Source organism: Pelophylax lessonae (assembly GCF_965119305.1).
Source record: "Pelophylax lessonae genome assembly, chromosome: 13".
Taxonomy (NCBI): domain Eukaryota; kingdom Metazoa; phylum Chordata; class Amphibia; order Anura; family Ranidae; genus Pelophylax; species Pelophylax lessonae.
Genome location: NC_138780.1, coordinates 191,836,772 through 191,861,839, shown reverse-complemented (window position 1 = coordinate 191,861,839; position 25,068 = coordinate 191,836,772). Strand labels below are relative to the sequence as shown.

Genomic DNA, 25,068 nt, shown 5'->3' with positions numbered 1-25,068 from the left:
TTAACCCAAATTAGTGTATATTATTTAGTCTGTGTGAAAGTTATTGAGTCTAGAAGCTATGGTACCAATTACTGAAAATTGATCACACCAGATGTACTGACTGCCTATCTCCTTTCTTGAGGCCCTGAAATGTCAGGACAGTACAAATACCGACCAAATGACCCCTTTTTGTAAAGTAGACAGTCCAAGGTATTTAGTAAGAGGCATGGTGAGTTTTTTGAAGTTGTAATTTTTTCCCACAATTCTTGGGAAAATGAAGAAAAAATTTTTTTTTTCTTTTTTTTCCCACAAAGTTGTCAATTTATAAGCTATTTCTAACACATAGCATGTACACAGCAAAAATTACACCCAAAAATACATTCTGCTACTCCTTCCGAGTATGGCGATACCACATGTGTGAGACTTTTACACAGCCTGGCCACAAAAAGAGACTCCACGTCCAAGAAGCACATTCAGGCGTTCTAGGAGCATAAATACACATAAAACTTTCTTACTACCTATCACACTTTTCAAGGCCCTAGAGCACCAATACAATGGAAAAGTCCACAAAATGACTCCATTTTGGAAAGCAAACACTCCAACGTATATTCTATGAGGCATTATGGGTCGTTTGAACATATCATTTTTTTCCACAGGTTTTTGGAAAATGTGGGAAAAAAATGAAAACTTTTTTTTTTTACACAAAGTTGTCAATTTATAGGATATTCCTAACACATAGCATGTACACAGCAAAAATGACACCCCAAAATACATTCTGCCACTCCTCCTGAGTATGGCAATACCACATGTGTGAGACTTTTTCACAGCCTAGCCATATAGAGGGGCCGAACATCCAAGGAGCATCATCATGCATCCTAGCCACTTGCCTAGGCCTATTTTTGACATTTGGTGTTTACAAGCTAAAATCAGTTGTTTTGCTAGAAAACTGCTTAGAACCCCCAAACATTATATATTTTTTTTTTAGCAGAGACCCTAGAGAATAAAATGGAGATTATTGCAATATTTTTTATCACACCGTATTTGCGTAGCGGTCTTCCAAACGCAATTTTTTTGGAAAAAATTCACTTTTTTTAATTAAAAAATAAGAAACCAGTAAAGTTAGCCCAATTTTTTTCCATAATGTGAAAGATAATGTTACGCCGAGTAAATAGATACCCAACATGTCATGTTTCAAAATTGCGCACGCTCACGGAATGGTGACAAACGTTGGTACTTAAAAATCCCCATAGGCGACAATTTAAAAATTTCTACAGGTTGCCATCTTTGAGTTACAGAGGAGGTCTAGGGCTCAAATTATTCCCCTTGCTCTAACGATCGCGGCGATACCTCACATGTGTGGTTTGAACACCGTTTACATATGTGGGCGGGGTTTCTGTATGCATTCGCTTCTGCGCACGAGCTAACGGGGACAGGGCGCTTTAATTTTTTTTTTTTTTTTTTACTATTTATTTTATTTATTTTTTATTTTTACACCGTTTAAAAAAAAAAAAAAAAATTGATCATTTTTATTTCTATTAAAAGAAATGTAAATATTCCTCGTAATAGAAATAGGCACGACAGGACCTCTTTTTTGTGAGATCTGGGGTCAAAAAGTCCTCAGATCTCACAAGTACACTAAAAGATAGAAATAAATAAATAAATAATTATAATATAAAATGAAAAAAAAAAAAAAAAGGACCTTTAAACCGGTTGCTAGGCAACAACATTTTCCGTAGCTCCGGTCCTCCAAGACCATAGAGTCAAGTGAGGGCAAGCTTGCCCTCACTCGACATCCTGTCTGTGAGGATTCGGGACCGGATCGTTTTCCCCGCTGCCGGCGGGTCCGGTAAGCGGGGAAAAGGACCGGAACGCGTCGGGAGGGGGGGGGGGCGCCTCTTCCGCCATCCCGGAAGGGTGATCCCACGGCGAATCCGCCGCTGGGACCACCCTTATCGGAAAGCCAACCGTCCACCGTTTAAAAAAATACCAGGGTTATGGCAGCTATCTGCTACCATAACACCGGTATTTAGGTTTAAACGGACGACGTATATAAACCTTTTTGGACTTGGACATGGTGGCTGTATGAAGGGTGACAGGTACTCGGGTACTTTGTTGGGCAGGTGACAGGTACTCTGGTACTGATGAGCAGGTGGCAGGTACTCGGGTACTCCGATAGGCAGGTGACAGGTACTCGGGTACTCTGATGAGCAGGTGACAGGCAGGTGATAGGTACTGATGAGTAGTACTCACTGACTGATAGGTGATACTGTACTAATGGGTACTGATGATCAGTACTGATACGTGATAGGTACTGATGAGTACTGATGAGTAGTGATGGGTACTGATGAGCAGGCGGCAAGTACTTGGGTACTTCAGGCGTCAGGTACTCTGATGAGCAGGTGGAAGGTACTCGGGTACTCTGATGGGTAGGTGACAGGTACTCAGGTACTCTGATGACGGGTACTCCGTTGACAGGTACTCAAAGTACCCGAGTACCTGTCATCAGAGTACCCGAGTACCTGTCATCAGAGTACCCGAGTACCTGTCATCAGAGTACCCGAGTACCTGTCATCAGAGTACCCGAGTACCCGTCATCAGAGTACCCGAGTACCTGTCATCAGAGTACCCGAGTACCCGAGTACCTGTCATCAGAGTACCCGAGTACCTGTCATCAGAGTCCCCGAGTACCTGTCATCAGAGTCCCCGAGTACCTGTCATCAGAGTCCCCGAGTACCTGTCATCAGAGTCCCCGAGTACCTGTCATCAGAGTCCCCGAGTACCTGTCATCAGAGTCCCCGAGTACCTGTCATCAGAGTCCCCGAGTACCTGTCATCAGAGTCCCCGAGTACCTGTCATCAGAGTCCCCGAGTACCTGTCATCAGAGTCCCCGAGTACCTGTCATCAGAGTCCCCGAGTACCTGTCATCAGAGTCCCCGAGTACCTGTCATCAGAGTCCCCGAGTACCTGTCATCAGAGTCCCCGAGTACCTGTCATCAGAGTCCCCGAGTACCTGTCATCAGAGTCCCCGAGTACCTGTCATCAGAGTCCCCGAGTACCTGTCATCAGAGTCCCCGAGTACCTGTCATCAGAGTCCCCGAGTACCTGTCATCAGAGTCCCCGAGTACCTGTCATCAGAGTCCCCGAGTACCTGTCATCAGAGTCCCCGAGTACCTGTCATCAGAGTCCCCGAGTACCTGTCATCAGAGTCCCCGAGTACCTGTCATCAGAGTCCCCGAGTACCTGTCATCAGAGTCCCCGAGTACCTGTCATCAGAGTCCCCGAGTACCTGTCATCAGAGTCCCCGAGTACCTGTCATCAGAGTCCCCGAGTACCTGTCATCAGAGTCCCCGAGTACCTGTCATCAGAGTCCCCGAGTACCTGTCATCAGAGTCCCCGAGTACCTGTCATCAGAGTCCCCGAGTACCTGTCATCAGAGTCCCCGAGTACCTGTCATCAGAGTCCCCGAGTACCTGTCATCAGAGTCCCCGAGTACCTGTCATCAGAGTCCCCGAGTACCTGTCATCAGAGTCCCCGAGTACCTGTCATCAGAGTCCCCGAGTACCTGTCATCAGAGTCCCCGAGTACCTGTCATCAGAGTCCCCGAGTACCTGTCATCAGAGTCCCCGAGTACCTGTCATCAGAGTCCCCGAGTACCTGTCATCAGAGTCCCCGAGTACCTGTCATCAGAGTCCCCGAGTACCTGTCATCAGAGTCCCCGAGTACCTGTCATCAGAGTCCCCGAGTACCTGTCATCAGAGTCCCCGAGTACCTGTCATCAGAGTCCCCGAGTACCTGTCATCAGAGTCCCCGAGTACCTGTCATCAGAGTCCCCGAGTACCTGTCATCAGAGTCCCCGAGTACCTGTCATCAGAGTCCCCGAGTACCTGTCATCAGAGTCCCCGAGTACCTGTCATCAGAGTCCCCGAGTACCTGTCATCAGAGTCCCCGAGTACCTGTCATCAGAGTCCCCGAGTACCTGTCATCAGAGTCCCCGAGTACCTGTCATCAGAGTCCCCGAGTACCTGTCATCAGAGTCCCCGAGTACCTGTCATCAGAGTCCCCGAGTACCTGTCATCAGAGTCCCCGAGTACCTGTCATCAGAGTCCCCGAGTACCTGTCATCAGAGTCCCCGAGTACCTGTCATCAGAGTCCCCGAGTACCTGTCATCAGCCCATCAGAGTACCCGAGTACCTGTCATCTGAGTACCTGATGACAGGTACTCGGGTACTTTGATGGGCTAGTGACAGGTGCTCTTTATTGGGGGGGGGGGGGGCAATCAGTGTGTTTAGGGTGCACTGTAGTTGGTAACTAGCTGTTACCACAATCTCCTCCTCACACAGGATCAGTGTGTGAGGAGGAGAACACGGTGACAGCTAGTTACCGTGTTCTCTGTTGACATTTGTGACCGGCTGTGATTGGACACAGCCGGTCACGTGGTAAAGAGCCAATTTCATTGGCTCTTTACCTAGATCGGGGATCGACTCTGTCCGAGGGACGAGCCTCGTCCCCGATCGCTGCTCTGCGCGCCCCCGGGGGCGCGCATTGCAGAGAGAACGAGCGGCTCGTGCTGGAGCCGCTCATGTGATCGGCTGTGATTGACACAGCCGATCACGTGGTAAACAGCCAATTTCTATTGGCTGTTTACCTTGATCAGTGATGGGCTATGTCCGAGGGACGAGCCTCATCCCTGATCGCGCCGCTGCGCGCCGCCGGGGGCGCGCAGTAGCAGCTAGAACGGGCCGACGTCATATGACGGCGGCCCGGATCTAGACAACCACTTTGCCGACGTCATTTTACATGACTCGGTAAGGAAGTGGTTAAAAGCCTATAGTGTCCATGTACACACAGGCTTTTACCAGAGTTTAGGAGCTGCTGCTGTTAGAAGAGCTTCAACCTCCTTCTCCTTAATGCAGAAGAATTGCTTTAAAATAGGAACGTTTGACCGCCAGTCACATTTTGCGTTTTCCCGGCTGGCGGTCAAACTAGGCTATGTGTACATAGCTTTAAAGAAGTTGTAAAGTCAGTAGTCAGAAGGTTTTTATCTTAATGCATTCTATGCATTAACCACTTTGACCGGAGGATTTTGCTGCTTAACGACCGGGCCCTATTTTGCAATTCAGCACTGCGTGACTTTAACGGACAAATGCGCGGTCGTGCAGCGCTGTACTCAAACGAAGTTAACGTCCTTTTTTTTCCCCCGCAAATAGAGCTTTCTTTTGGTGGTATTTGATCACCTCTGATTTTTATTTTTTTGCGCTATAAACAAAAAAAGAGCGAAATTTTTGAAAAAACCCCAATATTTTTCACATTTTGCTATATAACATTACCAAAAAAAAAATGTAAAAATCTAAATTTTTTTAACATTTTAGGCCAATTTGTTTTCTGCTACATATTTTTGGTAAAAAAAAATCTTAATAAGCGTATTTTGATTGGTTTGCGCAAAAGTTATTGCGTTTACTAACTGCGGGAAAGATTTATGTCATTTTTGGTGTTTTTTTTTTTTTTGTGGGACTGTGACATTGCGGTGGACAGATCGGACCCCTAACTGACATTTTTGACACTTTTGGGGGGACCACTGACATTACTACAGTAATCAGTGCTAAAAATATGCACTGTTACTGTAATATTGACACTGGCAGGGAAGGGGTTAACCCTGTGGGTGATCAAGGGGCTAAATGTGAGCCTAGGGGAGTGATTCTAACTGTGGGGGGTTGGGCTTGTGAGATGACCATATAGACCTGTGATCCTATATAGCAGGTCTCTGTGATCATCTCAGGGAGGACGGACAGCTGTGTTTACATCAGCCTGACTAGCTCATTATGTGTTTCTCTTTCAGGTCGGAAAAAAAAAAAAATGTTTGTATGGGTTTACAACCTCTTTAACCACTTGCCGACTGCCGCACGACTATCTACGTCGGCGGTCAGCCCCTCACAGGCAAACTAACGTAGGGCTACGTTGCTTGCTTGTGAGGGTCTAGGGAGCGCGCGCCGCCGGAGGCGCGCTCCCGCTCGGTCACGGATCCCCCCCCCCCCGCGCGTGTGACCAGCGGACCCGATGTCTGCCGGCCACTCGGCGGGGGAGAGGGAGAATGTCAGGCAGCTTGTGTAAACAAGCGACCTGTCATTCTCCTCGGTGTAAAGACACTGATCACATGGATCTACTATGTAGATCCGTTGATCAGTGTCCTTACAGCTGAAGCCACAGCCAATCACAGTAGAAAGCACGCCCCTAGGGACACACACAGCCCCTCCCTCCCAAATAAAGTTAACCCCTTCACTACCAGTGTATTTTTACAGTAACAGTGCATATATATAGCACTGATTAGTGTAGTAATGTCACTGGTAACCCCAAAAGTGTCAAAAATGTCAGTCAAGGGTCCGATCTGTCCGCCGCAATGTCGCAGTACTGCAAAAAAAATCGCAGTTCGCCGCCATTACACGTTAAAAAAAAAAAACAACAAAAATGACAAAAATCTTTCCCTTTGTTAGTAAACGCGATAACTTTTGCGCAAACCAATCAAAATACGCTTTTTGCGATTTTTTTTTACCAAACATATGTAGCATAAAACAAATTGGCCAAAAATGTTAAAAAATTTTGATTTTTACATTTTTTTTGGGGGGAATTTCATATAAAAAAATGTGAAAAATATTGCTATTTTTGCAAAATTGACGCTCTTTTTTTGTTTATAGCGCGTGATCAAAAAATCGCACAGGTGATCAAATACCGCCAAAAGAAAGCTCTGTTTGTGGGAAAAAAAGGACGCCAAATTCGTTTAGGTACAGCGTCGCACGACCGCGCAATTGTCCGTTAAAGTCACGCAGTGCCGAATCGCAAAATACCCTCTGGTCGGAATGGGGGTAAAATCTTCCGGGGCTTAAGTGGTTAAAGGTAGGGAGAGATTTGGGGTCTTTTTGACCCATAAAGAGGACCTGTCATCCTTATTTCTATTACAAGGAACATTTACATTCCTTGTAATAGGAATAAACATGATAAAAAAAAAAGTAAAAATAAAGGAACAGTGTGACAATAAAAATTTTAAATAAGAAAAAAAAAAAGTAAAGGGCCCCCATCCCACTGTGCTCATGCATAGAAGCGAACGCATATGTAAACGGTATTCGCACCGTATGTGAAGTATCACCCAGAACATTAGAGCGAGGGCAAAAATTCTAGCGCTTCCTCTGTAACTTGTAAAGGCTTTAAAGTGTCCCCTATGGAGATTTTTAAGTTTCATAGTGTACCATTCCACAAGCGTGTGAAGTTTTAAAGCGTGACCTGTTTAGGATCTATTTACTAAGCGTAACCTCATCTTTCATATTTACAAAAAAATTGGGGTAAATATTGTTTTTTTTTTTTTTTTTTTTCTTTTCCTTTTTTGATTTATTTAAGTGTATTTATTTTTTTAAATTGCTTTTGCAACACCACTGCGCAAATACAGGGTGATATAAAAAATTGTAACAATTACCATTTTATTTCCTAGGGTCTTTACAATGTATCATTTATTTCTTTTAGCTCAAAAGAATGAACTTTCATCTGTAATGGAGGGCAGTTTAACCTCTTACCCACTTAGCGACCGGCCACCGCAGTTTTACTGCTGCAGGCAGTCGCCCCTGGGCAAAGCGACGTAGTAGTACGTCGCTCGGTCAGGAGACTCTAGGGGGCGAGCGTGTGCCGCCGCGCTCCCGCCCCCACTCGTCAGCTGAGGAGTCAGTGTGTGTGACAGGCGGCTCCGATGGCCGCCGGCTACTCGCGTTCTCCCCCCCCCCCGCTGACAAAGAAAGACGGGCGGCTGATCTGAACACAACTGTCCGTACTTCTCCCTGAAGTGATCACAGGCTCCAACCCCTTGATCACCAGTACAGTTAACCCTTTCCCTGTCGGTGTCATTTTTACAGTAACAGTGCATTGTTTTAGCACTGATTACTGTAGTAATGTCACTGGTACCCCCCAAAAGTGTAAAAAATGTCAGTTAGGGGTTCGATCTGTCTGCCGCAATGTCGCAGTCCCGCAAAAAATCACAGATCTCCGCCATTACTAGTAAAAAACAAAAATGACATAAATCTTTCCTGTAGTTGGTACAGGGCTCGACAAACCCCGGGCGCCAGGTCGCATTTGCGACTAGAATTAGCGACCTGGGGTGCCCTGCAGGAGGTGTCCTGTCCCTTTTGCGCCCCCACCTCCTCCCCTAGTGCACGGACTTCCGCGCCGTCCGAAAATTGAGGCCCCGGCTTTTCGGCCTTCTTCTGTGAGTGAGGCTTCCAATGGGGAACTGGCGCCCTCTTGTGGTGGCCGGGAGTAATGACTGTTTCCACTGCCTGTTCTCAATGCATTCCCATCTCCTTCCCAAGAGGAGATGAGAGGGAAGTTTTTGCAGGCTTCATCTCCCTGTCCAGTTACCTTTGCTTAAAGGTAAGTGGACAGGGAGTGTGGTTATTATTAATTTATTTTTTAAATTTAAAAAATAAATAAATAATAATAATTATTTTCTTTTTTTTTTTCTTTTTTTCAATTATTAAAAAAAAAAAAAAATATCCTTTTTTTTTTTTTTTTTTTTTTTTTCCCCCTCATCGCCATGCCACAGCCGAAGACCCATTTCACCCGGGCTGTCTGATCAGGTCCACCTGTCAGTTTTTCAGGCAGACCTGATCGGACCCTTCATTCTCCTCTATGGAGCAGTAATCTGCCGCCATCTGATCCTGTCTGCCAAAAACGGACGGATGGTGGTTCTATTTTCTATCCATCCCGTGGATCGGATCAGATGGCATCGGATGGAAAGAGACAGTCTGTTTCCATCCAATTGCACTATAGAGGAGAGTGGGGTTCTAGTCGTATTTATGTGTAAATTTAGTATCCGTTTTATTAAATAAAGCTTGGTTGTTAGTTTAAAAAAAAAAAAAACTGGCTCCTAACTTTTTTAGCTGGCTCCTAGATTTCAGGCAAATTTGTCAAGAGTTAGTAAACGCAATATCTTTTGCCCAAACCAATCAAAATACGCTTATTGCGATATTTTTGGTTAAAAAAAAAAAAAAATGTAGCAGAAAACAAATTGGCCTAAAATGTTAAAATTTGATTTTTTTTTTTTTTTTGAGAATTTCATATAAAAGAATGTGGAAAATATTATTTTTTCAAAATTGTCGCTTTTTTTTGTTTATATTTTACATATTTTTTTGGGGGGAATGTTATATATAGCAGAATGTGAAAATAATTTTTTTTTTCAGAATTGTCGCTCTTTTTTTGTTTATAGAGCAAAAAAAAAAAAATCGCACAGGTGATCAAATACCACCAAAAGAAAGCTCTATTTGTGGGAAAAAAAGGACTATAGACCTCAAGATTGCGCAGGCATTGCTTAACCACTTCCCGCCCGCCCTATAGCAAAATGACGGCGGGAATGTGGTTGAGTTATCCTGACTGGACGTCATATGACGGCGGCAGGATAACACCGCTCTGGGCGCCCCCCGGGGCGCGCAGAGCGGCGATCGGTGATGCGAGGTGTCAGTCTGACACCCTGCATCTCCGATCTCGGTAAAGAGCCTCTGACAGAGGCTCTTTACCATGTGATCAGCAGTGTCCAATCACGGCTGGTCACATAGTAAATAGGAACAGCCGTTGGTCGGCTTTCCTTAGTTCGTGCCTGACAGGCACGAGTAAAGGAGCGCCGATCGGCGGCTCCCCTGACAGGGGGGGGGTCGGCACTGGTAATCAGATCATTGATTACCAGTGCAGACCCTCGGGGGGGGATGCCCACTATGACCCCAGGGATGCCCACTATGACCCCAGGGATGCCCACTATGGCCACCAGGGATGGCAATCAGGGCTCAGGGAGCCCCCCATTGCCCTCCCCATCAGTGCTGCCCACCAGTGCCCTCCCTATCAGTGCTGCCCACAAGTGCCCATCATTGCCATCCTTTAGTGTCGCCCACCAGTGCCCATTATTGCCCATCGCTGCTGCCCGTCAGTGCCCGATCAGTGCCGCCCATCAGTGCCCCCCAGTGCCCATTAGTGCCAGTCAGTGCCACCTATCAGTGCCCGTCAGTGCCACCTATCAGTGCCCATCAATGCCGCCTATCAGTGCCCAGCAGTGCCGCCTATCAGTGCCCACCAATGCTGCATATCAGTGCTACCTATCAGTGCTACCTATCAGTGCCGCCTATCAGTGCCACCCCATCAGTGCCTCCTCATCAGTGCCTGTCAGTGCAGTCTCATCAGTGCTCATCAGTGCAGGAAAAAACTTATTTATTTACAAAATTGTATAACATAAACAAAAAAACTTTTTTTTTTTTTTTTAAACTTTTCGGTCTTTTTTTATTTGTTTAGCAAAAAGGAAAAAACCCAGAGGTGATCCAATACCACCAAAAGAAAGCTCTATTTGTGGGGGGAAAAGGACATAAATTTGGTGTAGGTACAGTGTTGCATGACCGTGCAATTGTCATTCAAAATGCAACAGCGCTAAAAGGGGAAAATTGGCCTGGGCGGGAAGGGAGGGAAGTGCCCTGTATTAAAGTGGTTAAAGTCCGGTCAAAATCACTTGACTTTCAGGTTGCACAAGTGTGAAAGGGGCCGTAGATGGAGTTGACTAACTGAAGCTGAACTCCAGCTAACTCTTTTTAAGCAGTTGGGCCCCTTTCACACCGGCTTTCCGATCCGCCTGTCAGTTTTTCAGGGGGATCTGATCGGATGCTCCATGCGGCCCTATGAAACAGCGGATGTCAGCGGTGACATCTCCACTGACACCCGCTGCTACTCGATCTGATCCTGTCCGTGAAATCCGAACGGATGGAAAAACTATTTACCATCCGACTGGAGGATCGGGTCAGATGAGAACGGACAAGTGGTCTGTTCTCATCCAGTCTCCCCATAGAGGACAGCGGGAATCTCACAGTTCCATCTCTACACACAGAGCGGAGACCGAGCTGTCATCCGCCTGCTCAGCGGGATCGGCGGATCGATCCCCCGCTTAGCAGGACGGACTCCGTTGGGCGCATCGCCCGTGTGAAAGGACCCTTACTGTAACAGTATTTTGTTTTGAACGACTTGCCGACTGCCTAACTTTAAGTGCCCGTTCACATACGAGCGACGCTACTTCGCACCGCGACCTCCGAGGTCGCGGTGCGAGCAGCGCGCCGCGACCTCAGAGCGGCCGCCACGGACTTCATAACATTGAAGTCTATGGCGGTCGCCTCCTGGTCGCCCCAAAGAAGCTCCGGACCCTTTTTCTAAGTCGGAGCAACTTGTGTCGCTCCTATTAGAACGGGTCCGCAGCTTCCCTATGGGAGGCGACCAGGTCGTCTCACAGGTCGCCCTAGTGTGAACCGGGACTTAATGTACGTCATTACTTTGATGTTAAATACCAGGGTTATGGTAACAGTTAGCTAACAAAACCCTGGTATTTTTTTTTTTTTTTTTTTTTTAGGTGGTCGGCTTTAAGATAAAAGTTATCCCAGTTGGGGATTCACCATGGCATCACTTTTATAAATGGAGCGAAGAGGTGCCCCCCTCTTCCCAGTGGTTTTTGAGCTTTCCGTAGCCGTCGGTAAGCCCAGGACCGATCTGGTGCGGCCGATGGCTAGGCAGAAAACCCACCAAGGGCAAGATACCCCCCCTCGGCTCTATGCCCTTGGAGCACCAGAGCGACCTCCGACGTCACTTCCGGTCCTCGGGTAGATAGGATTTTTTTTTTTTTTTTTTTCCTTAAAGCCAAAATTACTTTCTTTTTGCATTTAAAGGTAAGTTAGAGATTTTTGACCCCACATCCCAAGATGAGGACCGGTCATCCTATTACTAGGGATGTTTATATTCCTTGTAATAGAAATAAAAGTGATCAAAAAAATAAAGGGACAGTTAAAAAAAAAAAGAAAGTAAACTAAGAAAATAACATTTAAAGCGCCGCCATCCCTCCGAGCTCGAATGCATATATAAGTCGCACCTGCATATGTAAGCGGTGTTCAAACCACACATGAGGTATTGCCGCGATCGTTAGAATGAAAGCAGAAATTCTAGTCTGTAATTCTAAACTTGTAACCTGTAAAGAATTTTAAAGCGTCGCCTATGGAGATTTTTTTAAGAACCTTATTTATTTTGCCATTTCACAAGTGTATTTTGCCATTTAAAGCGTGACATGTTGGGCTAACTTTACTGTTTTTTTTTTTTTAATTCATTAAAGTGTATTTTTTTCCCAAAAAATTGCGTTTGAAAGACCGCTACGCAAATACAGTGTGACATAAAATATTGTGATCTCCATTTTATTCTCTAGAATCTCCGCTAAAAAATAAAAATAAAAAAAAAAGTATAATGTTTGGGGGTTCTAAGTAATTTTCAAACAACAAATGTCGAAAAAAAGCCTGGTCCTAAACTGGTTAACTTTTTGGATAAACTATTTTTAATGAACGTTGATCATTGTAAGCACCCCTGTCAGTGGTAAATGGTTTGTCTCATCCCTCTGTAACTTTCTGCTTAGGCTCCATGTACACGGGACGTTGTTAAAAGTCCCTTTGAATGCTGGAATTTTTAGGACGTTTGAAACGTCCGGTCGGTCGCGTTTGTACCCGCGTTTAGCGGGCGTTTGCGTTTAGAACCGTTCCTAGAGGTCAAAAAAATGATTCCCCTTTAAAATGGAAAAAACGCGAACGCTAAACGCGGATCATCGCGTTCGGTTGCGTTTTTGCTGGGAAACACACGTTTGAACGCAAATAATTGCGTTCTAAAAACATCCCTGAACTCGACTGCCTGCAAATGACTGTAAACCAGTGGTTCCCAAAGTGGGGGTCGCGACCCCCCGGGGGGTCGCGGAGTGGGGAGCGGGGGGTCGCGAGATGCGTGTTATACGCCGATATTAAAAAAAAAAACGGCCAGGAAGCATCGCCGAGAGCAGAAGGGGCGGGCCGGGCCGAGGAGAAGGAAGGACTAGCTGTCATTAGAGCAGAAGGGGCGGGCCGAGCCGAGGAGAAGAGAGAACGAGCGAGCGCAGTCATCGGTAGTCCCGCCTATGACAGACGTCACACGTCTCGGCAGAGGAGACGGGACTTCCGATGACTGCGCTCGCTTGTTCTCCCTTCTCCTCGGCTCGGCCCGCCCCCTTCTGCTCTTACGGTATGACAGCTCGTCCTTCCTTCTCGGCCCGGCCCGCCCCTTCTGCTCTCGGCGCTGCTTCCCGGTCTTTTTTGAAACAAAATGAGGTTAGTTCCAATGGCGCTTGCGATGCTGCATATTTGGACATTGCGCTTGCTAGGCTGCATGTATGGACACTTGGTGGGCTGCTTATATGGACACTTGGTGGGCTGCTTATATGGACACTTGGTGGGCTGCTTATATGGACACTTGGTGGGCTGCATGTATGGACACTTGGTGGGCTGCATGTATGGACACTTGGTGGGCTGCATTCATTGACACTGCTGGTGGGCTGCATGTATGGACACTGCTGGTGGGCTGCATGTATGGACACTGCTGGTGGGCTGCATGTATGGACACTGCTGGTGGGCTGTAATTTGTTAATAAAATAGCCTGGCTTAGAGATTGTGTTCCTTTTTGTTTTAGCTCTGTCAGTATGTAACCAAATCGCAAATCTTACATACGAGGGGGAGGGGGAGGGGTCGCGGGTCGTCAGCAATCTAATATTGGGGGTCGCGGTCTGAAAAGTTTGGGAACCCCTGCTGTAAACGACCATGTGTACATGGACAGATAAGATAACATGGAGCTGCGTTCAGGGGCTTCTGAAAAAAACACCCAACTGCTCCTAAACGGCCATTTACAACGTCCCGTGTACATGGAGCCTTAGTCTGCTAAGGCCCCTTTCACACTTGTCTGACTCCAAAGTTGCAGCGACTTTGGAGTGCAACTTTGGGTGGATGCAACTTGGATACGACTTTGGCTTTGACCATTGATAATGGAAAACTGTTGCACACAAGTTGCATTGTATGACATTCAGGTACAGCTTTAATGCAACTTCTGAGGGTTACCATTGAAGTCTATGGTCCTTAAGTCTGAAGTTGCTGCAACAAGTTGTGCATATATGAATGGTTCTCATAGGGAACGACATCCAGTTGATGTCCAAAGTTGCATGACAAGTTGCAGGAGTGTGAAAGAGGCCTAAAGGGGAACTAAAGGTAAATAAAAAAACTGCGAGCAGGCAGCTGTTTAATGCAGAAGAGACTGGACTGGCCAATCAAGAGGCCAAAAACCCAGCACGTGGATAGCAGCTGGTGAGGGATTTACCGGCCACAATCCTGGAATGAGGAGGTATTTCTTTCAGTTTAGTTCTGGGCTGGTTCACACCACAAAAAAATGTTTTTTTTTCCTTTTTTTTTTTTTTTTTTTCCTTTACTGGTATGAACTATGCCATTGGAACCCATATAATCTACTGTCCATGCGTTTTTGATGCAGAAAAAAAATGCACTGGACTGCATCTGATGTGAACTGGCCCTAAGGAAATTAGAATATAAGGATCCATTCACACCTGGGATTGTGGCAGAATCTCAAAACATAATACAATCATGAAATGCAGGTTCAGGTGCCCTTATCTTTAATGGCACCTAAAATGCAGTGCAGTTCTGCCGTGTTTATGGCGCTAAACTTGTTGCCCATAAAAGACCAGGCCCTTTGGGCGACGAGCTTCACCCATAAGTGCACCGTGTTTTCGGTGCCATTGAAATTAATAGCAACTGAAACTGTGTTTTGCGATTGTAGTATGTTTTGAGATCATGGGAAGAATCGCAGTGATTCTGCTGCAATCCAAAAGGTGTGCATAGAGCCTAAGATCACCAGGTGAAAATAAAAGAAAAATGCTAGGAAAAGAAACATCTACAATCTAAGAATTGCTAAGCTGCAATATAATTGTTTGCTTTTGGGTTTAGATATGATTTAAATTAACAATTGATTATCTACACTACAATCTTTGCCCACCTCATTAACGCACGTCAGTGAAGGAGAGAAATTAACAGTTTGCAAAATTTTATAACCATAGTTGATCAGATGCTTGTACAAGCCGGTAACGGCTTGTAAACATTAAACCAAAACTGAAGGTGATGAAATCCTCCGTAGCTTCCAGTTTCTGATAGAGGGATAAGAACAATGTCACTTGAGTCAACAGAATGTCACCAGTCGGTGGTCACCCCCTTCTGCCACCTGTAAGTGGTCCAGTGGGTAAGAGACATTGCTTAGAAACATGTTACACCCTAAGTGCCGGTTCACATATATGCGATGACAGACATTGCATATGATTCGCACTGCTCTGAAAATCACATGCGATGTCTGTACGTTGCAAATTTAGCCATACAGATTGTATGGCTGAATTTGCATCGCATTGGGACACAATTCGCACAGGAATTGCTCCAGAATCTGATCGCATGGGTGTTGATTATTCACACTTTTGCGATCTGATTTATGTCTGAACTGACAGTTGGCACTGCGATATGCAAACTGATTTGGGGGTGTCGTTGACTTTGTATTGACGCCCCCAGCGATTTTTATGTGGCAGTGTGAACTGTCTGCGAGTTGAATGCGATGCGGTAACCTGCAGTGGATTTGCAGGGTTCCTGCATCGCATATGTGTGAACCGGGACTAAATGCGGGTATAACATGTAGCATATTTCAAAAGGTGAATAAGAGCCGGTCCACACTAGCGGGACTTGTCAGCCTGACAAGTCGCGCTCCCTCGCGGTCCATTGACCGCTACAGGACCCATTCTAATAGGAGCGACACATGTCGATCCGACTTAGAAAAAGGGTCCTGTACTACTTCGGGGCGACCTCGGAGCAACTTGCATAGACTTCCATTATGTGAAGTCCCTGCAAGTCGCTCAGAAGTCGTGGTGCATGGTAATGCACAAGGACGACCCGAAGTAGTAAGGAGTCGTGTCGCCTTAGTGTGAACCAACTCCAAGTGATGGTAAAATCTCGTGTTTTTTTTTTTTATTATTATTATAACAACAAACATGTTTTACTTACCTGCTCTGTGAAGTTGTGTTGCACAGCTCTCCTGGCCCCTCCCTCCTGCTGAGTGCCCCCACAGTAAGCAGCTTGCTATGGGGGCACCCTAGCTGAGCCGCTGCTCCCCTGTGTCCATTCAGACACAGGGCTGCCAATTGGCCCTGCCCCCCCCCCCCCTCTCTTGATTGGCTAACTGATTTTGACAGCAGCTGGAGCCAATGGCAACGCTACTGTGTCTCCGCCAATCAGGAGAGAGCGTCCCGGACGATTGAGGCACTCGAGGACGTCACTGCATAGAGCGTTGGCTCAGGTAAGTATTAGGGGGGCTGAGGGGAGCTGCTGCACACAGAAGGCTTTTTCTATGCATGAAGATAAAAAATGTTCTGCCTTTACAACCACTTAAGCCGTTAAAATAAAAAAACGGTTAGAAATTATATATAGAGGAAAATAAACATGTATACAGTGTATGCATGGTCAGGCCAGTAAATGCAGTTTTTATAGCACTGGTTGCGTGACGCAATTTTTAGTTCGATACTTGTATTAAGACCAGGAACAGATTTTTATATTCTGTTGTCATGACAACCACCTCTCGGTATTATCGCTCGCTTCTTCTGAACGATAGGTTTGGATTTTCCTTGCCTGGTGCCTAATGATTGTACTGTATATCCGTTTTTGCTGTGCCATTCAGGCTGGGTCACTATGGTGTATAAAGGTTACACTGAGCCAGAGGCACGTTAGGATCACGGCTGGTTTCCAGTGATGTATGGATGGTGATGGTTGTTCAGTACACCATACATTATACTGTGACACCACTCCATATTTTATCTGCTTCTTATTTTAGAGTAATCTTTACAGCATATTGCGCCCAGCTGTCAGCACATTACAAGGATCTTTAACCATTTGTAACATGATGGAAATAATACTATAAAAATAATATACATGAGGGTTAATATGGTGTCATACCTCTGTGTGTGTGTGTATGTATGTGTATATATATATATATATATATATATACATGTCCCTCTCAAACAATTAGCATATTGTGATAAAGTTCATTATTTTCTGTAATGTACTGATAAACATTAGACTTTCATATATTTTAGATTCATTACACACAACTGAAGTAGTGCAAGCCTTTTATTGTCTATTATTGATGATTTTGGCATACAGCTCATGAAAACCCAAAATTCCTATCTCAAAAAATTAGCATATTTCATCCGACCAATAAAAGAAAAGTGTTTTTAATACAAAAAAAGTCAACCTTCAAATAATTATGTTCAGTTATGCACTCAATACTTGGTCGGGAATCCTTTTGCAGAAATGACTGCTTCAAAGTGGCGTGGCATGAAGGCGATCAGCCTGTGGCACTGCTGAGGTGTTTATGGAGGCCCAGGATGCTTCGATAGCGGCCTTGAGCTCATCCAGAGCGTTGGGTCTTGCGTGTCTCAACTTTCTCTTCATAACATCCCACAGATTCTCTATGGGGTTCAGGTCAGGAGAGTTGGCAGGCCAATTAAGCACAGTAATACCATGGTCAGTAAACCATTTACCAGTGGTTTTGGCACTGTGAGCAGGTGCCAGGTCGTGCTGAAAAATGAAATCTTCATCTCCATAAAGCTTTTCAGCAGATGGAAGCATGAAGTGCTCCAAAATCTCCTGATAGCTAGCTGCATTGACCCTGCCCTTGATAAAACACAGTGGACCAACACCAGCAGCTGACATGGCACCCCAGACCATCACTGACTGTGGGTACTTGACACTGGACTTCAGGCATTTTGGCATTTCCCTCTCCCCAGTCTTCCTCATGGTCCGGTCACCTCTTCTTGTTCAGCGTTTTCTGCCACACTTTTTCCTTCCCACAGACTTCCCACTGAGGTGCCTTGATACAGCACTCTGGGAACAGCCTATTCGTTCAGAAATTTCTTTCTGTGTCTTACCCTCTTGCTTGAGGGTGTCAATGATGGCCTTCTGGACAGCAGTCAGGTCGGCAGTCTTACCCATGATTGCGGTTTTGAGTAATGAACCAGGCTGGGAGTTTTTAAAAGCCTCAGGAATCTTTTGCAGGTGTTTAGAGTTAATTAGTTGATTCAGATGATTAGGTTAATAGCTCGTTTAGAGAACCTTTTCATGATATGCTAATTTTTTGAGATAGGAATTTTGGGTTTTCATGAGCTGTTTGCCAAAATCATCAATATTAAAACAATAAAAGGCTTGCACTACTTCAGTTGTGTGTAATGAATCTAAAATATATGAAAGTCTAATGTTTATCAGTACATTACAGAAAATAATGAACTTTATCACAATATGCTAATTTTTTGAGAGGGACCTATATATATATATACAGAGGTCTTGGAGAATAAAATGGTGGTTGTTGAAATATTTTATGTCACACTGTATTTGCGCAGTGGTCTTTCAAACTCAATTTTTCGGGGAAAATAAATTTTAAAAAAAAAAGCTAAACAGCAAAGTTAGCCTTATTGATTTATATAATGTGAAAGATGTTGCGCTGAGTATCATGATCTTTATTCTAAGCAAAAAAAAAAAATCATGATTCATTTTATCTAGAATTGTGCGCGACTTGCCAGGCTGACCAAGTCGCTTGACAAGTCGTATTAGTGTGAACCGGCACTAAGAAAGATATTTATAATGTGTGTGTGTTTTTTTTTTTTTTTTTAATCCTATATACAAATGTTTTGGCTTCCATTTCTGGGTTGTTTTACAAGGTGTGGGTTTACATATTCTTTCTGACTTTTATAAAAGGGGCCCGGTATGGGTATCATTTTCAGCTCAATGTTTTTATTTTACAAATAACTTTTGAGGTCATCCATTTTTCATTTGCAGTATTTTGTAAGAGAATAGATTGCTGTCCAAGGTTTGTTAATCTGTTGTTTTTTTTTTTTTTTTTTTTGTTTCCAGGCTCACTTCTTCTGGAATCAAAAATCAATCCCAACACTGCTTACCAGAAACAACAGGTATGTTTTATACCGTAGTCCGGGAAGCTAAAATCCGTTTTGGTGGACGGTCTGGAGTGAAAGTTGTTAGTGATTCCAAAAGTTGTCATTAAAAAAACAAACCTGTTTTAAAAATGAAGTAAACCCTCCTCTGCAAGTTGTACCTATAGGTAAGCCTATGATAAGGCTTGCCTATAGATACTGTAAACATCTCCTAAACATGTACCGTTAGGAGATATTTACCTTACATGCAGCCAGTAACGTCACTGGCGCATGCGCTCTGAAGAAACAGCCGCTCGTGCCATTCCTTCAGAGTCCGTGCCGTGACTGTCGGCTTTCCGCGGCTCCGGCCAATCAGATGGCCGGATGCCGCGATCCCGGAAGACGGGCGACTGGACATGTCGCCCGTCATAGAGGTAAGCAGGCGGCATGGCAGGGGCTTGTTCTAAGGTAAGTATTTCATAATGAGCTAGTATGCGATGCATACCAGCTCATTATGTGTTTCTCTTTCAGGGTGAAAAAAAATGTGGCTTTACAACCTCTTTAATACTTACCGGCTCTGTGTTATGATTTTGCACACAGTAGCCCCAATCCTCCTCGGGTCCTTCGCCAGTGCTTCTGCCTCCTTCCCCCCTGCTGAGTGCCCCACATTAGCAAGCCTCTTGCTATGGGTGTACTCAAGCGGGAGGGTGCCACTAGAGCCACCAGGGATGCCCACTATGGCCACCAGGGATATATGATAAAATGTTTTTATATTCTTCCAGCCTGGACCGGAAGTGACCTCGCTCCGCTCCTCAAAGGCCATAGAGTCGATCAAAGAGTATTAACTCTGCTCGCCCATGGGAGCAGACGGCTGCACCGTCAGATCATTTCTTGGGTTGAATCAAAGCCCAAAAAATACAAACGAACGGCTAGAGGGGACATCCGGTTTCATGAGAGAGCCGGCCACTTGCTGAAAAAAACCTGTACCAGGGTTATAGCTTCAGCCAAATTCCTAGTAAGCAAATTATATATACATGTATTGCGGTCAGCAAGTGGTTAATGTACTATTATTTAGGGGTTCTAAAGACTCCATTTTTTTTTTTTTTTTTTTTTACCTTAATGCATTCTAACCTCCTCTGTGTAGTTAGTTTTGTACAGAACGGTCCCGTTCCTCCTCGGATCCCTCTTCTGTGCTGCTGATCCCTCCATCCTGTTGAGTGTCCCCACAGCAAGCAGCTTGCTATGGGGGCACCTGAGCCGAGCTGGAGCTCCATGTGTCCATTCAGACATGGAGCTGCCATTTGGCCCAGCCCCTTCTCTTTCTTGATTGGCTAACTGACTTTGACAGCAGTGGGAGCCAATGGTGCTGCAGCGGTCTCAGCCAATCCGGAGAGAGAGTCCCGGATGGCCGAGGGACTCGTGAACATTGCTGTATAGAGAGGGGGCTCAGGTAAGTATTAGGCCCCATTCACACTAGTGCGACTTGTCCCGCGATTTTGGACCGCAAAATCGCATGACAAGTCGTTTTCCATTATTTTCAATGAGCCCCATTCATATCAGTGCGTTTTGAAGTCGCACCGACTTCAAAGTAGTTCCTGCACTACTTTGCCACGATTTTAATGCATTTTGAGGCATATAGCCTTGCCCATGCTTTCAAAATCGCGGCAAAAATCGCGCCGCGAAATCGCGGCAAAATTGCGTTGCAATAGTGTGAAAGGGGCCTTAGTGAGTGCTGGGGCAGCTGCTACACACAGAAGGCTTTTTATCTTATTGCATGGAATGCATTAAGATAAAAAAAAAACTTCTGCCTTTACAACTCCTTTAGGGAAAAAAAACCTTCTGCGTCAGACTTGCCCCCTTATTTTTACCTGAACCCCATCACGATCCAGCGCTGTGCATGAGAGCTGGATCTCTCTTGGCTTGTCCCTCCCCCCTGGACAGATCGATAGCAAAGAGAGCCTTTGGCTCCTGCTCCTATCAATCAACTCCAGTGACTAGGAGATGGGGCTGAGTCCTGCTGTCTGTGTCAGTAGACTCAGCAGCGGGGCTTTGGAGCCAACCCACACTAATACCCCCCATGGGAATCGTTTTACTAAGGGGGGCAGCAGCAAGAAGAGGAGGATCAGGGCCACTCATGCAAGAACAGGGATATGAGATTTGGGCCTGAGAATGCTTACTGGCATGCCACTGAAGGGTAAATGATCCACCTTCCTTTGGAATGTTTGCTGATTTATACTTATTTGTCTATCCTCATCTGCTCCTTCGCTTCTTTGTGTGAATTGTGATATTGTGGTGTTTTGTTTGTAGGACACGTTAATCGTGTGGTCGGAGGCCGAAAACTACGACCTGGCTCTGAGTTTTCAGGAGAAAGCTGGATGTGATGAGATCTGGGAGAAAATATGTCAGGTGTGTCCTCTTTTTTTTCCTCTCTGTGTTTCAGTTTCTTAGATGTGATGCAAGAGCAAATTCTATTTGCACCATGCTCAGTATATTAAATAACACATGGAAAGTATTCGCATAGCCAGTCCTGGACAAATCCCAGGTGCCATGGAGCCAGTGAGGAGAGAACAAAATGACAGCTGGCGTCACATTTTCATCCCTCTTTTTAGTTGATAGCAGCAAACTTAAAGTGGTTGTAAACCCTTCCATATACCCAGTGAAGTGACTGGCCTCAGGTGAAACACAGAGATTAAACAAATCCTCCTACATAAGTTGTACCTGTTTACAGACAGCCCTCTCTTCTCCACATCCATTTAAAAGTGCTGAAATCCTTCATCTGTCAGTTTAACAGAGGAGGGGGTGGAGAGCTTCTGTTAGAGCTCTTGTACAATATGTGAGAGCTGATTGGAGGAAAGGGACATACCCCTCCCCTGTCGTAAATTTATCTCAGGACAACTTGTCAGAAGTGACAAATGCTAATAAGAACAAAGCACCAGAGAGAAATGATACTTGGAGCGATGGAGATAGATAATGGCACTTTTCCACTGCAAGTACCGGCTCGGCTCTACTCGGCCCTGCTTGGCCAGGTTTGCTTTTCCACTGCTGGTACCGCATGGTACGGTGTTGGAACGGTTCGGTACGGTATGGTTTGCTTTTCCACTAAAGTAGTACTAAAGTGGGTGGGATAACAACGGGGTGGGTGGGATTCTCTGACCAATCAGTGGCTAGTAGTGACTGCATGCAAAGGATTGTGGGATATGGTACCTGTTGGAACCACAATCGAGTAGGTACTGTTTTTGAGAGCCGTACCTTTCGGTTCCATGCAGTGGAAAAGCGCCTTACGTAAACACTACCGATATACACTATATTGTCAAAAGTATTGGGACACCTGCCTTTACACACACATGAATTTTAATGTAAACATCCCTTGTGACAGTAATAGACAGTGACAGGTACTCTTTATGGAGGGATCGGGGGTCTAAAGGACCCCAAATCCCTCCTTTGCACTTAAAACTTTTCAAAATGCCAAAATTGGCACTTTTGAATAATGTAAATTTTAAAAACCGGCTGTCAGCCGAGTAAACCGAAAGTGATGTCATTTCCCGGGTTACTTCATCAGAGACCCGGTTGAAGCCGAATCTGGCTTCGTTCAGGACTCTGACCCGCTAGCGAACGTGAGCTGGGGGAGGGGGGGGGGCATGTCCCTCTCCCTGGGATAATGGTTGAGTGGCTGCTGAGCGGCATCGGTTATCAGAAAGCCGACCGCCAGCTCTAAAAAAACGGTACCAGGGTAATGCGTCTAGCTGCAGCTATCACTCGGGTAAAACCACTTCCCCAAGCGGACGTACAGATATGTCAGTTTGCGGGAAGTGGTTAAACTGTATATGTTGTTTTACAAGGTGAGGGTTTACATATACTCTTAACCACTTAAGCCCCGGAGGATTTGGCTGCTGAAAGACCAGGGCGTGACTTTAACGGACAATTGCGCGGTCGTGCGACGCTGTACCTAAACAAATTTGACGTCCTTTTTTCCCCACTAACAGAGCTTTCTTTTGGTGGTATTTGATCACCTGTGTGATTTTTTTTTTTTTTTTTTGATCATGCGCTATAAACAAAAAAAGAGCGTCAATTTAGCAAAAATAACAATATTTTTCACATTTTTTTTTATATGAAATTCCCCAAAAACAAATGTAAAAATCAAAATTTACCATTTTTGGCCAATTTGTTTTATGCTACATATGTTTGGTAAAAAAAATCGGAAAAAGCGTATTTTGATTGGTTTACGCAAAAGTTAACGTGTTTACTAACAAAGTTAAAGATTTTTGTCATTTTTGTTGTTTTTTTTTTTTGTTTTTTTTGCCTTGACTGACATTTTTGACACTTTTGGGGATACCAGTGACATTTCTACAGTAATCAGTGCTATAAATATGCACTGTTACTGTAAAATTACACTGGCAGTGAAGGGGTTAACTTTGAGAGGGAGGGGCTGTGTGTGTCCCTAGGGGCGTGATTCTAACTGTGATTGGCTGTGGCTTGAGCTGTAGGAACAATGATCAACGGTCCTACATCGTAGAACCGTATGATCACTATTTCTACACGGGAGAATGACAGGCGGCTTTACACTAGCCGCCTGCCTTTCTCCCTCTCCCCCGACGATCGCTGAATGACCAGCGGACATCGGGTCCGCCGGTCACACGCGCCGGGGGGCGGGTCCGTGACCGCGCAGTAACGACCCGCTGGCGGCGCGCGCTCGCTCCCCAGAGTCTCACAGGCTAGCGACGTACCGATACGTCACTCTGCCTGTGAGGGGCTGACCGCCGCAGTATATCTACTTGCGGCGCTCGGCAAGTGGTTAAAGTTTAGGCTTAAAGGGAAAAAAAAATACATACTTGTCTCCCAGGTCGGCTATAAGGATGAAAATCACATGACCAATGTTCGTTCTCAGTTTGCTCTAAGCAGAGCAGGATGACTGTCATCGCTCTCCGCTCTGCTCCTCCAGCGCTCCCTGGAGCATCAGGCTGAGGAGGGGTTCGGCACTGGTGGCTACCAACTCTTCACTGCGCCCTGAAGGGTAGAGCCAATTGTCAGTCAGCCAGCAGGGAGGATTCAGACTATATTGTCAGGATTCTTCCAAGCCTGGCGTAGCTCTGCCCTGTCAGCTGATGGGCAAAAACTCACTATCAGCTGACTTTGGGTCACATGAGGATACTATTAAATGTACTCTTGTGACCCACAAGAGAAGTACAGCCAAAAAAAAAAGCTTTAGCCATACTTATTTCTCTATCGCTCATTGACAGACGTAGTCTTCTTGATTCTCAAGAGCTGGGTTATGTTGTCTCCGCAGGAGTAGGACTAGGCAGAAAGACAAAACGTTCTGGCTCCACCTTGGGGGCAGTCCCTGAGGGTATATCCTCCCTCTCTCTGCTACAGGGAATCAGTTTTTTTCTGTCTAGTCAGGAGTAAGGACCTAAGCTCCTTGCTGGGATCTTTTTGGTCCTGGCAAGATTTTTTCTTTAGAAGAAATATTTTTTAGGTAGTTTTTTCTCCAGTGTTTTTCCTGTGAGATCTTCAAGCAAAAAACGCCGGACTGGGCGACACTAGTGGTCACCCCAGCCGGCCTACGAGCGCGCGCAGACCATTGCATTGCGCTTGGTCGGCCGCGACACATTCAAGTAAGTATGCGGGGCCGGGCGACGGGCTGGATGTTGAGATCCAGTGGTCACCCCGGTTTCTGCCTACGAGCGCGTGCAGACCAGAGCTCCGCGCTGGGTCGGCCGCGACGGAGTCCCAGTGGAGGGACTGACCTTGCGAGTTAAAAGTCTCGCTTGGACGCCAGGAACCTGAGAGTCGAGGCGTCCGGAGTGGTCCACAAACCCCCACCCCGGTGGAGAGGGTATTGTGAAGAGAGGGTGCCTGTCGGTTCGGTATGGTGAGTAAACGTTCCCTTTTTTCTTTCCTCGTTATGAGGCAGTATGTATTATGGGCCCCTCCATACATGGTCAGTATATATCTGACACTAAAAGTCCCCCTTGTAAATACAGTATGTGTTTGTGGGAAGTGGACTTGGTTTGAGAGCTAACACTCTACCCAGCAGACTGTAGCATTACAGCAGACATAGGAGGTATAATCCTACCTTATTTGTAGTGTATCTCCTGTAGATCTATCAATCGCCACTCAGCAGAGATGCAGGTGGATGTGCTGGGAAAAACGATTTCGGCGGTCCGCCGCCATTTTGCCGTAGACCAGGTGCATGCATGTCCTCAGGTCACGCCGGCCGCCATGTTTTTGGAGTCTAATGT

The 25,068-nt window shown here is 45.6% G+C and overlaps 1 protein-coding gene across 1 annotated transcript in view; it reads left to right on the top strand.

Moving 5' to 3' along the window:
* The window catches only part of PPP4R3A (protein phosphatase 4 regulatory subunit 3A), a 94,782-nt gene that overhangs the window by 5,994 nt on the left and 63,720 nt on the right, over positions 1-25,068 (top strand). Inside the window, exons 2-3 of the mRNA XM_082242806.1 lie at positions 18,813-18,868; positions 21,137-21,235. Of these exons, the coding sequence (XP_082098932.1) occupies positions 18,813-18,868; positions 21,137-21,235 (155 nt within the window). The remainder of the gene's footprint in view (positions 1-18,812; positions 18,869-21,136; positions 21,236-25,068) is intronic.